This window comes from Pseudophryne corroboree, chromosome 1 (assembly GCF_028390025.1).
Source record: "Pseudophryne corroboree isolate aPseCor3 chromosome 1, aPseCor3.hap2, whole genome shotgun sequence".
Lineage (NCBI taxonomy): Eukaryota > Metazoa > Chordata > Amphibia > Anura > Myobatrachidae > Pseudophryne > Pseudophryne corroboree.
The window spans coordinates 275,796,426-275,810,284 of record NC_086444.1 but is presented as its reverse complement, the minus strand read 5'-3'; the positions used below and the strand labels follow the sequence as shown (position 1 = coordinate 275,810,284).

At 44.6% G+C, this 13,859-nt stretch overlaps 1 protein-coding gene across 3 annotated transcripts in view; it reads right to left on the bottom strand.

Moving 5' to 3' along the window:
* Window positions 1-1,736: 1,736 nt before the first annotated feature.
* The window catches only part of DUSP18 (dual specificity phosphatase 18), a 129,070-nt gene continuing 116,947 nt past the window's right edge, over window positions 1,737-13,859 (bottom strand). For 2 of the 3 annotated variants that reach the window (XM_063964277.1, XM_063964279.1), the window contains exons 3-4: window positions 3,648-3,772; window positions 1,737-2,380 (exon numbers count right to left, since the gene is read on the bottom strand). In XM_063964277.1, coding sequence (XP_063820347.1) covers window positions 1,802-2,326 — 525 coding nt within the window. In that variant the 5' untranslated portion in view covers window positions 2,327-2,380; window positions 3,648-3,772 and the 3' untranslated portion in view covers window positions 1,737-1,801. The remainder of the gene's footprint in view (window positions 2,381-3,647; window positions 3,773-13,859) is intronic. The other variant, XM_063964278.1, reaches the window with a different exon arrangement.

Below are 13,859 nucleotides of genomic sequence, written 5' to 3'. Positions count from 1 at the left end.
CCCTGATCCTATGTTTAAGGAATAAAACCTAAGTTAATTGATAAGAAGGCTGAGTTCAGCAGTACTAGTACCATGACGTGAGCTTTTTCTCGGATCTAAGGGCCCTATTCAGGTTGGACCTCAAAATGCGATCCAACCGCAAAAATTACTGGCATGATGTACCCACATTTTCTACGGGCACCCTGCAGTAAATGTGAACGCCGCTGCCTGTCAATCAAGCAGAGGCGTTCGCTGGGTGGCAACACTCCATTTCCAAGATGGAGCGTTGCGAGAGCGGTGATGGGGAAACGGAGGCAGCGCCAGTTGAACGGGGCGTGATTGGGGCGGCTGTGTCACATCACACAGCCGTTGCGATCACAAAAATGGCAGCCGGCCTCCTGCTGTCATATAGCATGCTGGGCGACCTTGCCCTGCGATAGGCGGCTCCCAGCATGCGATCAAAAGGATTGCAAATTTTCCTTACTGAATCGGGTCCTAAGTGGAGTTTAGTTTGGAAATGCAAACTGTGCATTATTCCTTGGTTGTGGGTGGTTATTTATGGACACACAAAAATGCTGACTCTCTAAAAAAAAAATTTCCTCCAGTTTCCATGGCACAGATTGTGGTCACCGATTCTTCAAACAGTAGCATTACTGGAAGAATTTACCAGATATCGCACATTATAGGATACCCCCCTTGGTCATTGTTCTCCTTAAGAAATCGGGGTGCATTTCCAAGCAGAAGCAAACTACTGTGTAAAATGTATGACCCTCAAAATAAAGGCAACAAGAATATCCCTCTAGCGCTGTGAGCTAATTAGTTCATATATGACCAATAAACAAATAATATATTATAATATGAAAACCAAGGGCATCAATAAAGGACATAATCCCAAAGTGATAGCTGATGGCACTTTGAGGTAGGATCTTTGTCTTTGCTTAATTGTGTTTTTGTCAGAGTAACAGTCCACATTTCGTGCTGATGGTCATCAAAGCGGGAGTATTCTTCATGTGGCCCTTCAGCTGCTGTCAACTCAAGCATAACCTGCCATCGCTTCGCTACTGGGGCATGCTAAAACTGGCAGGGCATGATGGGATATTAGTTCCACAGCAGCTGTTGGGCTGCATGTTGAATACCAATGTATGTGCATGACAAGTAAAACAATTTGCGTTTTCTAAGGTGGCACTGACCCCTTATGTTGTCTTAAATATGTTTCCATATATCTCCAAAATAAAAATGGTATCACTGTACAACACTGGGAATTGCTAACTGACCCATATCGGTGCCTCACACTACAGATATAACACCTTTAGCTTGCTGCCATAAATACGATAATAAAAAGTAATTTCCTCCACTGCTAGGTAAAATGATCATCAGCAGGAGCTCTAAGCACTATCACAAATGCAGCTCATTACCTGGTTACACCTATTCAACAGGTTTTACTCTTTCACTGGTGGCGACACAGCATTGGAGGCAGTCACGTCACAGATCTCTCTCCTGCTCCAGCGGAAACCCTCCAACCCTAGCAAGGAGATTTGGGAGGTAATGCCTCTGCTTTAGCATAGGCAGAACTGTGTGAAACCTATAGCTGCATATGAACAAAGAGCCCAATTTGTGTACAATATTCATGTAGCATACATATCGGGTTCTGCTGTACAAAATGTCTGCCTCCACTTTGTAGGTGACAGGAGTATTTAAAGCTTACCGATTGGGTAAGTCAATTAGCGATTACTAGGTTAAAAAGAACCCCACACACACACATTTTAATGTTTATAGTACACAGGCATTTCATGTACTATCTTCAATTAAACAAAAATGTTCTTCAAAATGGAATCATGTTTCTTATTTCAGCCTCATAGATAGATGGAATAAGTCCTACAGGTGAGTTAATAATATGGACTGTATTTTTCCCAAATAAATCCAGTTCATAGGTGATCAGTTGTCTCCAGAAGCCAAGGTTGGGGCGGATAATAGGTCTGCATGTTTTTAAGTGGACATGTGCTGCCAGCAGGGACAGTCCACGGTATCTCATCAGGTAAGCAAGGCACAGAGTCGGAGACCTGCTGATTCCTGCTGAACAATGGATTAATGTACATCCTCCACTGGCCTCTACTTTATGGACCTTATCGGTCATGGTTTCAAAGTAATCAGACAAGGACGTGTCCGGTGTGTCTGCTACAGAGAAATGCAGATACTCCAAATCAGGTAAGGAACAAGTGGAACATTGTAAGGACACATTAATGACACAAGTGATGTGGTGGTTTCTAAGTAAGGACTGGGTGCTTGCTGATGCTGCATTGCTCAGGAACAGGCTCTCCGTTACTCGACAGAGCCCAGAAAGAGACATTGCATGTGCCGACTGCTCCTTGCTTGATAATCTGGTATAAATTCTGCTATTCAGCTGTAATGAAAGAAACCCATTAGATTAATGTAATCTGTACCAAAGCAGAAAATATGACATTATACACTATCTATCTCTCTCTCTCTCTCTCTATATATATATATATATATATATATATATATATATATATATATATATATAAAATCTATTACAATCTCCAAAATGCTACTTATTTTCCAGACTAATTTAAAGAACCACAACCATTGTTGAACCACTGTACCTACTTGTTGTCAATGCAGATAGTAAGGTAGCTTGCATATGTGAGATATATATATATATATATATATTATATATAGATATATATATTGCAAAGGTTTTAATCCGGCACTCCGATAGTCAAATTAGACTGTGCTACGGTGCCCTCCTAATTAGCTTGGCATAAGCTAATAATGCAGTAGATGGTGTATGGCGGCACTCACGCAGACTGACTCAAATCGTAGAGAATAGGTTTCCCTTTAATGCCAACATGTTTCAGGGAATCTCGTCAAGCCCTGAGGACGGGGAGATTCCACGAAACATGTTGGTATTAAAGGGAAACCTATTATCTACGATTGGAGTCAGTCTGCGTGAGTGCCGCCATACACCTTCTACTACTATATATATATATATATATATATATATATATATATATATGTTTGTGTTCTTTAAAGCCTTTGATAGAGGTTAGAGAACTGTATAAGGTCTGTACAGATCAGTCATTGTACTCTTCCAGATCATAGTGGAGTTAACTCAGAGTAATATGGGGGCTATGTCAGTGGTTCTCAAATGCGGTCCTCAAGGCACCCCAACGGTTCAGGTTTTAAGTTTACCCATGCTTGTCCACAGGTGACTTAATTAGCTCCTCAGTCAATTTGATTTAACCATCTGTGGTGAGCCATGGATATACCAAAATCTGGACCGTTGGGGTGCCTTGAGGACCGTGTTTGAGAACCTCTGGGCTATGTATTAAAAATTGTGATTGGACTTTTTAATTTTAAACAACACTTCCCTTTTTCTGTACTAAAGATAACTCGCGGAGGCAGTGGTAATGATAACCGCTATTCCTGTGAGATCCCAGCAGCATTAGAGGAGTCTTTCCTCTAAAGCAATCTGACACTGTGCATGCGTACAGTGTTAAATCTGGGAGTCGGCTGGAAGCTGAGGGAGAGGAATCGGGTGAAGTCTATCTGGGAAACATGTAACCAATGTGAAGTTGCCATGCAACAATACTGTATCTTGCTGATGACATCACAATGCATAATGTGTCACGTATCTTAATTCTGCTTACCTCACAATTTAGCTTTATTCATGTTTGTCTGTCTGTCTGTTATTTTTTCCCCTAGTACTTCTAGTCTTTTCCTCACCCGAGTCAAATGTCAGAAGAACCAGCTTGGAGCCTACAGCTTTTTTTTGCTAAATAGAACCACAGAAGCGCTTAATTTGTGCAGGTTTGTGAAAATAAATATTACTAATGAAAATGAAACATAAAAAAAATCAGAGAGATCCACATACCAATCAAAGAGGCAACAGCAGCATCACAGAGGAATAACAAGGCACATTATCTGCACTACATTCAAAAATAAATAATTTATATCTATTGATATTTATATTAATGCAACTGAATGAAATACAGACACATCAAACACTTAAAAGAAAAATTTATACGAGCTGAAAATAGACCCCAGTTGTATATGACGTTATCTTATTAAGTGTTTGATTGCTAAGTAACCCTTACTTTTCCTCCAACTTTTCCATCTCTATCTATAGACCAGGCATTCCCAACCGCTGTCCTCAAGCACACCAACAGTGCAGCTTATAGTGATGTCCAGGCTTCAGCACAGATGGTTAAATCAAAATAACTGAGGTACTAATTAAGTCACCTGTGTTCAAGCCTGGATATCACTAAAACCAGGACTGTTAGTGTGCCTTGAGGACCGTGGTTGGGAAACACTGCTATAGACTGTCCAACCCACTACTCCATAAACCTGACATTGAGTTTGTATTGCGTAGCACAAATAGCTGTTTGCGCTGTTATGATTTAAATGTTAACTAGGTGACGCAGCAGGCTGTTATACCTTTTCTATGAATTAACTTAATAAGACAGCCATAGTATTATAGATAATCACTATTAATCAAAGCACCTAATTAATAAATTATACTGTACATGATAATGTATATATCTCCAAAATTATATATCCAACATAATAGCGTAATTAATGAAGAAAACAGTTTGTATGATAATGCATCCCCTGCTGATCTATGTATACAGGGCTGTTAAAATTAATATATCACTACTTAGAGCTCCCTGAAATGAGTTTTAAGGTTTGTAATGAAGAGTACTTTGGACAACAGGTACTTCAGCTGATGCGCTCTACATTATAAAACATTTTAGTTATACATTTTGTCAACAGGTAGCGATGTGACAATACAAATCACTTGAAGACCGCTTCAATTGTTCAATGTATCCTCCATTGTGGTCAACAACAGTTTTCAATCGAAGAACAGAGGCCCCTATTTATCGAGCCTTGTAGAGTAATAAAATGCACGGTTATAAAGTACCAGCCAATCAGCTCCTAACTTCCACGTCACAGGCTGTGTTTGAAAAAATAAGAATTTACTTACCGATAATTCTATTTCTCGTAGTCCGTAGTGGATGCTGGGGACTCCGTAAGGACCATGGGGAATAGCGGCTCCGCAGGACACTGGGCACAAAAGTAAAGCTTTAGAACTACCTGGTGTGCACTGGCTCCTCCCCCTATGACCCTCCTCCAAGCCTCAGTTAGGATACTGTGCCCGGACGAGCGTACACAATAAGGAAGGATTTTGAATCCCGGGTAAGACTCATACCAGCCACACCAATCACACCGTATAACTTGTGATCTAAACCCAGTTAACAGCATGATAACAGAGGAGCCTCTAGAAAAGATGGCTCACTACAGCAATAACCCGATTTTTGGTAACAATAACTATGTACCAGTATTGCAGACAATCCGCACTTGGGATGGGCGCCCAGCATCCACTACGGACTACGAGAAATAGAATTATCGGTAAGTAAATTCTTATTTTCTCTGACGTCCTAGTGGATGCTGGGGACTCCGTAAGGACCATGGGGATTATACCAAAGCTCCCAAACGGGCGGAAGAGTGCGGATGACTCTGCAGCACCAAATGAGAGAACTCCAGGTCCTCCTCAGCCAGGGTATCAAATTTGTAGAATTTTTACAAACGTATTTGCTCCTGACCAAGTAGCTGCTCGGCAAAGTTGTAAAGCCGAGACCCCTCGGGCAGCCGCCCAAGATGAGCCCACCTTCCTTGTGGAGTGGGCATTTACAGATTTTTGGCTGTGGCAGGCCTGCCACAGAATGTGCAAGCTGAATTGTACTACAAATCCAACGAGCAATAGTCTGCTTAGAAGCAGGAGCACCCAGCTTGTTGGGTGCATACAGGATAAACAGCGAGTCAGATTTTCTGACTCCAGCCGTCCTGGAAACATATATTTTCAGGGCCCTGACAACGTCTAGCAACTTGGAGTCCTCCAAGTCCCTAGTAGCCGCAGGCACCACCATAGGTTGGTTCAGGTGAAACGCTGAAACCACTTTAGGGAGAAACTGAGGACGAGTCCTCAATTCCGCCCTGTCCGAATGGAAAATCAGATAAGGGCTTTTACAGGATAAAGCCGCCAATTCTGACGCGCGCCTGGCACAGGCCAGGGCCAACAGCATGACCACTTTCCATGTGAGATATTTTAACTCCACAGATTTAAGTGGTTCAAACCAATGTGACTTTTGGAACCCAAAAAACTACATTGAGATCCCAAGGTGCCACTGGAGGCACAAAAGGAGGCTGTATATGCAGTACCCCTTTTACAAACGTCTGAACTTCAGGGACTGAAGCTAGTTCTTTTTGGAAGAAAATTGACAGGGCCGAAATTTGAACCTTAATGGACCCCAATTTCAGGCCCATAGACACTCCTGTTTGCAGGAAATGTAGTAATCGACCCAGTTGAATTTCCTCCGTCGGGCCTTACTGGCCTCGCACCACGCAACATATTTTCGCCAAATGCGGTGATAATGTTTTGCGGTTACATCCTTCCTGGCTTTGATCAGGATAGGGATGACTTCATCCGGAATGCCTTTTTCCTTCAGGATCCGGCGTTCAACCGCCATGCCGTCAAACGCAGTCGCGGTAAGTCTTGGAACAGACAGGGTCCTTGCTGGAGCAGGTCCCTTCTTAGAGGTAGAGGCCACGGATCCTCCGTGAGCATCTCTTGAAGTTCCGGTTACCAAGTCCTTCTTGGCCAATCCGGAGCCACTAATATAGTGCTTACTCCTCTCCATCTTATAATTCTCAGTACCTTGGGTATGAGAGGCAGAGGAGGGAACACATACACTGACTGGTACACCCATGGTGTTACCAGAGCGTCTACAGCTATTGCCTGAGGGTCCCTTGACCTGGCGCTATACCTGTCGAGTTTTTCCCAACGGTTTATAATCATGTGGAAGACTTCTGGGTGAAGTCTTCACTCTCCCGGGTGGAGGTCGTATCTGCTGAGGAAGTCTGCTTCCCAGTTGTCCACTCCCGGAATGAATACTGCTGACAGTGCTATCACATGATTTTCCGCCCAGCGAAGAATCCTTGCAGCTTCTGCCATTGCCCTCCTGCTTCTTGTGCCACCCTGTCTGTTTACGTGGGTGACTGCCGTGATGTTGTCCGACTGGATCAACCCCGGCTGACCTTGAAGCAGAGGTCTTGCTAAGCTTAGAGCATTGTAAATGGCCCTTAGCTTCAGGATATTTATGTGAAGTGATGTCTCCAGGCTTGACCATAAGCCCTGGAAATTCCTTCCCTGTGTGACTGCCCCCCAGCCTCGCAGGCTGGCATCCGTGGTCACCAGGACCCAGTCCTGAATGCCGAATCTGCGGCCCTCTAGAAGATGAGCACTCTGCAACCACCACAGGAGAGACACCCTTGTCCTTGGTGACAGGGTTATCCGCTGATGCATCTGAAGATGTGACCCGGACCATTTGTCCAGCAGGTCCCACTGGAAAGTTCTTGCGTGGAATCTGCCGTATGGGATTGCTTCGTAGGAAGCCACCATTTTCCCCAGAACCCTTTCATTGATGTACTGAGACTTGGCTCGGTTATAGGAGGTTCCCGACTAGCTCGGATAACTCCCTGACTTTCTCCTCCGGGAGAAACACCTTTTTCTGGACTGTGTCCAGGATCATCCCCTAGGAACAGAAGACGAGTCGTCGGAATCAGCTGCGATTTTGGAATATTGAGAATCCAATCGTGCTGCCGCAACACTACCTGAGATAGTGCTACACCGACCTCCAACTGTTCCCTGGATCTTACCCTTATCAGGGAATCGTCCAAGTAAGGGATAACTAAAATTCCCTTCCTTCGAAGGAATATCATCATTTCGGCCATTACCTTGGTAAAGACCCGGGGTGCCGTGGACCATCCATACGGCAGCGTCTGAACTGATAGTGACAGTTCTGTACCACAAACCTGAGGTACCCTTGGTGAGAAAGGTAAATTGGGACCTGAAGGTAAGCATCCTTGATGTCCCGAGACATCATGTAGTCCCCTTCTTCCAGGTTCGCAATCACGGCTCTGAGTGACTCAATCTTGAATTTGAACCTCCGTATGTAAGTGTTCAAGATTTTAGATTTAGAATCGGTCTCACCGAGCCGTCCGGCTTCAGTACCACAACAGTGTGGAATAATACCCCGTTCCCTGTTGCAGGAGGGGTACCTTGATTATCACCTGCTGGGAATACAGCTTGTGAATGGCTTCCAAAACTGCCTCCCTGTCAGAGGGAGACATCGGTAAAGCCGACTTTAGGAAACGGCGAGGGGGAGACGTCTCGAATTCCAATTTGTACCCCTGAGATATCCCTTGAAGGATCCAGGGGTCTACTTGCGAGTGAGCCCACTGAAATTCATTGAGACGGGCCCCCACCGTGCCTGATTCTGCTTGTAAAGCCCCAGCGTCATACTGAGGGCTTGGCAGAGGCGGGAGAGGGCTTCTGTTCCTGGGAACTGGCTGATTTCTGCAGCCTTTTCCTCTCCCTCTGTCACGGGGCAGAAATGAGGAACCTTTTGCCCGCTTGCCCACGAAAAGACTGCGCCTGATAATACGGCGTCTTCTTATGTTGAGAGGCGACCTGGGGTACAAACGTGGATTTCCCAGCTGTTGCCGTGGCCGCCAGGTCTGAAAGACCGACCCCAAATAACTCCTCCCTTTAATAAGGCAATACTTCGAAATGCCGTTTGGAATCCGCATCACCTGACCACTGTCGTGTCCATAACCCTCTACTGGCAGAAATGGACAACGCACTTAGACTTGATGCCAGTCGGCAAATATTCCGCTGTGCATCACGCATATATAGAAATGCATCTTTTAAATGTTCTATAGGCAATAATATACTGTCCCTATCTAGGGTATCAATATTTTCAGTCAGGGAATCCGACCACACCAACCCAGCACTGCACATCCAGGCTGAGGCGATTGCTGGTCGCAGTATAACACCAGTATGTGTGTAAATACATTTTAGGATACCCTCCTGCTTTCTATCAGCAGGATCCTTAAGGGCGGTCATCTCAGGAGAGGGTAGAGCCCTTGTTCTTACAAGCGTGTGAGCACTTTATCCACCCTAGGGGATGTTTCCCAACGCACCCTAACCTCTGGCGGGAAAGGATATAATGCCAATAACATTTTAGAAATTATCAGTTGTTATCGGGGGAAACCCACGCATCATCACACACCTCATTTAATTTCTCAGATTCAGGAAAACTACAGGTAGTTTTTCCTCACCGAACATAATACCCCTTTTTGGTGGTACTCGTATTATCAGAAATGTGTAAAACATTTTTCATTGCCTCAATCATGTAACGTGTGGCCCTACTGGAAGTCACATTTGTCTCTTCACCGTCGACACTGGAGTCAGTATCCGTGTCGGCGTCTATATCTGCCATCTGAGGTAACGGGCGCTTTAGAGCCCCTGACGGCCTATGAGACGTCTGGACAGGCACAAGCTGAGTAGCCGGCTGTCTCATGTCAACCACTGTCTTTTATACAGAGCTGACACTGTCACGTAATTCCTTCCAACAGTTCATCCACTCAGGTGTCGACCCCCTAGGGGGTGACATCACTATTACAGGCAATCTGCTCCGTCTCCACATCATTTTTCTCCTCATACATGTCGACACAAACGTACCGACACACAGCACACACACAGGGAATGCTCTGATAGAGGACAGGACCCCACTAGCCCTTTGGGGAGACAGAGGGAGAGTTTGCCAGCACACACCAGAGCGCTATATATATACAGGGATAACCTTATATAAGTGTTTTTCCCCTTATAGCTGCTGTATCTTTAATACTGCGCCTAATTAGTGCCCCCCTCTCTTTTTTAACCCTTTCTGTAGTGTAGTGACTGCAGGGGAGAGCCAGGGAGCTTCCCTCCAACGGAGCTGTGAGGGAAAATGGCGCCAGTGTGCTGAGGAGATAGGCTCCGCCCCCTTCTCGGCGGCCTTATCTCCCGTTTTTCTGTGAATTCTGGCAGGGGTTAAATTCATCCATATAGCCCAGGAGCTATATGTGATGCATTTTTTGCCATCCAAGGTGTTTTTATTGCGTCTCAGGGCGCCCCCCCCCCAGCGCCCTGCACCCTCAGTGACCGGAGTGTGAAGTGTGCTGAGAGCAATGGCGCACAGCTGCAGTGCTGTGCGCTACCTTGTTGAAGACAGGACGTCTTCTGCCGCCGATTTTCCGGACCTCTTCTGTCTTCTGGCTCTGTAAGGGGGCCGGCGGCGCGGCTCTGGGACCTCTCCATGGCTGGGCCTGTGATCGGTCCCTCTGGAGCTAATGTCCAGTAGCCTAAGAAGCCCAATCCACTCTGCACGCAGGTGAGTTCGCTTCTTCTCCCCTTAGTCCCTCGATGCAGTGAGCCTGTTGCCAGCAGGTCTCACTGAACATAAAAAACCTAAAACTAAACTTTTTTCTAAGCAGCTCAGGAGAGCCACCTAGTCTGCACCCTTCTCGTTCGGGCACAAAAATCTAACTGAGGCTTGGAGGAGGGTCATAGGGGGAGGAGCCAGTGCACACCAGGTAGTTCTAAAGCTTTACTTTTGTGCCCAGTCTCCTGCGGAGCCGCTATTCCCCATGGTCCTTACGGAGTCCCCAGCATCCACTAGGACGTCAGAGAAATGACAGTTAGGAGCTGGTAGGTTGGTACTTTATCACCATGCTATTTATCACTCTCCAAGGCTTGATAAATCTGGGCCAGAATTCTCTGTAGCAGAACATAACATGTCAGGTAAAATAACCAGCACATGATGTCTAATGTGCTTTTAAAAAAAACAACAACCATGGGATGAGGTATGGTGATTGGGAAGTAGGAATTTATAACCTATTATTCAGTAAAGCGCTGCTTTAAAAATCTTTCAGCATTAAGGGTGGTATGTGCACCACCTTGCATGAGTATGACCTAGAAACAAATCTGTAACTAATATTTTTGTTTTCTTATAAATGGCTAGCATATACTCTCACCTGTTGTCCAAATTTCTCTACATTATGAGCTCTAGAACTCACTTCATAGTGCTTTAAGTAGAGCTCTGAACAGCTCTGTATATCTCATTCATTCATGTAGTTATGATTTAATTCTATATATATATATATATATATATTTTTTTTTTTTGCACACAATATTTACACACAATACCCTTTAATGACAATGTGAAAGTTTTTTTTCTAAATTTAAAGTTTAGCAAATGTATTAAAAATAAAAAACTAAGAAAATCACATGTACATAAGTATTCACAGCCTGCTTCCACTGATTATCCTTAAGATGTTCCTACAGCTTAATTGGAGTCCACCTGTGGTAAATTCAGTGGATTGGACATGATTTGGAAAAGCACACACCTGTCTATATAAGGTCCAACACTTGACAGGGCATGTCTGAGCACAAACCAAGCATGAAGTTAAAGGAATTGTCTGTAGACCTCTGAGACAGGATTGTCTCAAGGCACAAATCTGGGGAAGGGTACAGAAAAATATCTGCTGCTTTGAAGGTCCCAATGAGCACAGTGGCCTCCATCATCCATAAATAGAAGAAGTTCGGAACCACCAGGACTCTTCCTAGAGCTGGCCAGCCGTCTAAACTGAGCGACTGGGGGAGAAGGGCCCTAGTCAGGGAGGTGACCAAGAAACCGATGGTCACTCTGTCAGAGCTACAGCATTCCTCTGTGGAGAGAGGAGAACCTTCCAGGAGGACAACCATCTCTGCAGCAATCCACCAATCAGGCCTATATAGTAGAGTGGCCAGACGGAAGCTACTCCTTAGTAAAAAGTACATGGCAGGCCGCCTGGATTTTGCCAAAGTGCACCTGAAGGACTCTCAGACCATGAGAAAAAAATTCTCTGGTCTGATGAGACAAAGATTTAACAATTTGGCGTGAATGCCAGGCGTCCTGTTTGGAAGAAACCAGGCACTACTCATAACAAGGCCGATACCATCCCTACAGTGAAGCATGGTGGTGGAAGCATCATGCTGTGGGGATGTTTTTCAGTGGCAGGAACTGGGAGACTAGTCAGGATAAAGGGAAAGATGAATGCAGCAACGTACAGAGAAATCATGGATAAAAACCTGCTCCAGAGCGCTCTTGACCTCAGACTTGGACGACGGTTTATCTTTCAGCAGGACAACGACCCTAAGCACACAGCCAAGATATCAAAGGAGTGGCAACTCTGTGAATGTCCTTGAGTGGCCCAGCCAGAGCCCAGACTTGAATCCGATTAAACATCTCGCACCGACGCTTCCCATCCAACCTGATGGAGCTTGAGAGGTGCTGCAAAGAGGAATGGGCGAAACTGCCCAAACATAGGTGTGACAAGCTTGTGGCATCATATTCAAACATAATTGAGGCTGTAATTGCTGCCAAAGGTGCATCAACAAAGTATTTGAGCAAAGGCTGTGAATACTTATTTTTAATAAATTAGCAAAAATCTAAAAAAAAAACGTTTTCCGCGTTGTCATTATGGGATATTGTGTGTAGAATTTTGAGGGGGAAAAAAATATTTATTCCTGTTTGGAATAAGGCTGTAACATAACAAAATGTGGAAAAAGTGAAGCACTGTGAATACACACAAATGTCACTTTTTAATTAAATAAATACATATTTAAAAACATTACACAACATACTGTATTCACATAATTATATTACATGGGTTTCCTCAGTATCCCCAAGTAGAAGTTATTGCAGCCTTTTACATTATACAGTGGGGTAAAAAAGTATTTGGACAGCCACCGATTGTGCAAGTTGACCCACTTAAAAAGATGAGAGAGGTCTATAATTTCCATCATATGTACACTTCAACTGTGAGAGACAGAATCTGGAAAAAAAAAAAAAAAAACAGGAAATCACATTGTATGATTTTTATAAAATGTACTTGTATATTCTTGTGGAAAATAAATATTTGGACACCTACCAAGCAGCAAGATTTCTGGCTCTCACAGACCTGTTACTACTACTTTAAGAAGCTCTTCTATCCTCCACTCGTTACCTGTATTAATGACACCTGTTTGACCTAGTTATCTGTATAAAAGACACCTGTCCACACCCTCAAACAGTCAGACTGCTACCTCACCACCATGGCCAAGACCAAAGAGCTGTCTAAGGACACCAGGGACAAAATTGTAGAGCTGCACAAGGCTGGGATGAGCTACTCGACAATAGGCAAGCAGCTAGGTGAGAACAGATCAACTGTTGGTGCAATTATTAAAAAATGGAAGAAATACAAGATCACTGACAATCTCCCTCGACCTGGGGCTCCATGCAAGATCTCACCTCGTGGGGTATCAATGATCTTGAGAACGGTGTGGAATCAGCCCAGAACTACACAGGGAGACCTGGTCAATGACCTCAAGAGAGCTGGGACCACAGTCACAAAGGTTACCATTAGTAACACACTACGTCGTCATGGATTGAAATCCTGCAGCGCCCGATAGGTCCCCCTGCTTAAGCCAGCACATGTCCAGGCCTGTCTAAAGTTTGCCAGTGACCATCTGGATGATCCAGAGGAGGATTGGGAGAATGTAATGTGGTCAGATGAGAGCAAAATTGAACTTTTTGGTATAAACTCCACTCGCCGTGTTTTGAGGGAGAAGAATGATGACATCCCAAGAACACCATACCCACTGTCAAGCATGGAGGTGGAAACATCCTGCTTTGGGGCTGCTTTTCTGCAAAAGGGACAGGAATGACTGATCCGTATTAAGGAGAGGATGAATGGGGCCATGTATCGTGAGATTTTGGGCAAAAACCTCCTTCCCTCAGTAAGAGCATTGAAGACGGAACGTGGCTGGGTCTTCCAGCATGACAATGACTCCAAACACACCACTCGGGCAACTAAGGAGTGGCTCCGTAAGAAGCATTTCAAGTTCCTGGAGTGGCCTAGCCAGTCTCCAGACTTCAACCCAATAGAAAATCTGTGGA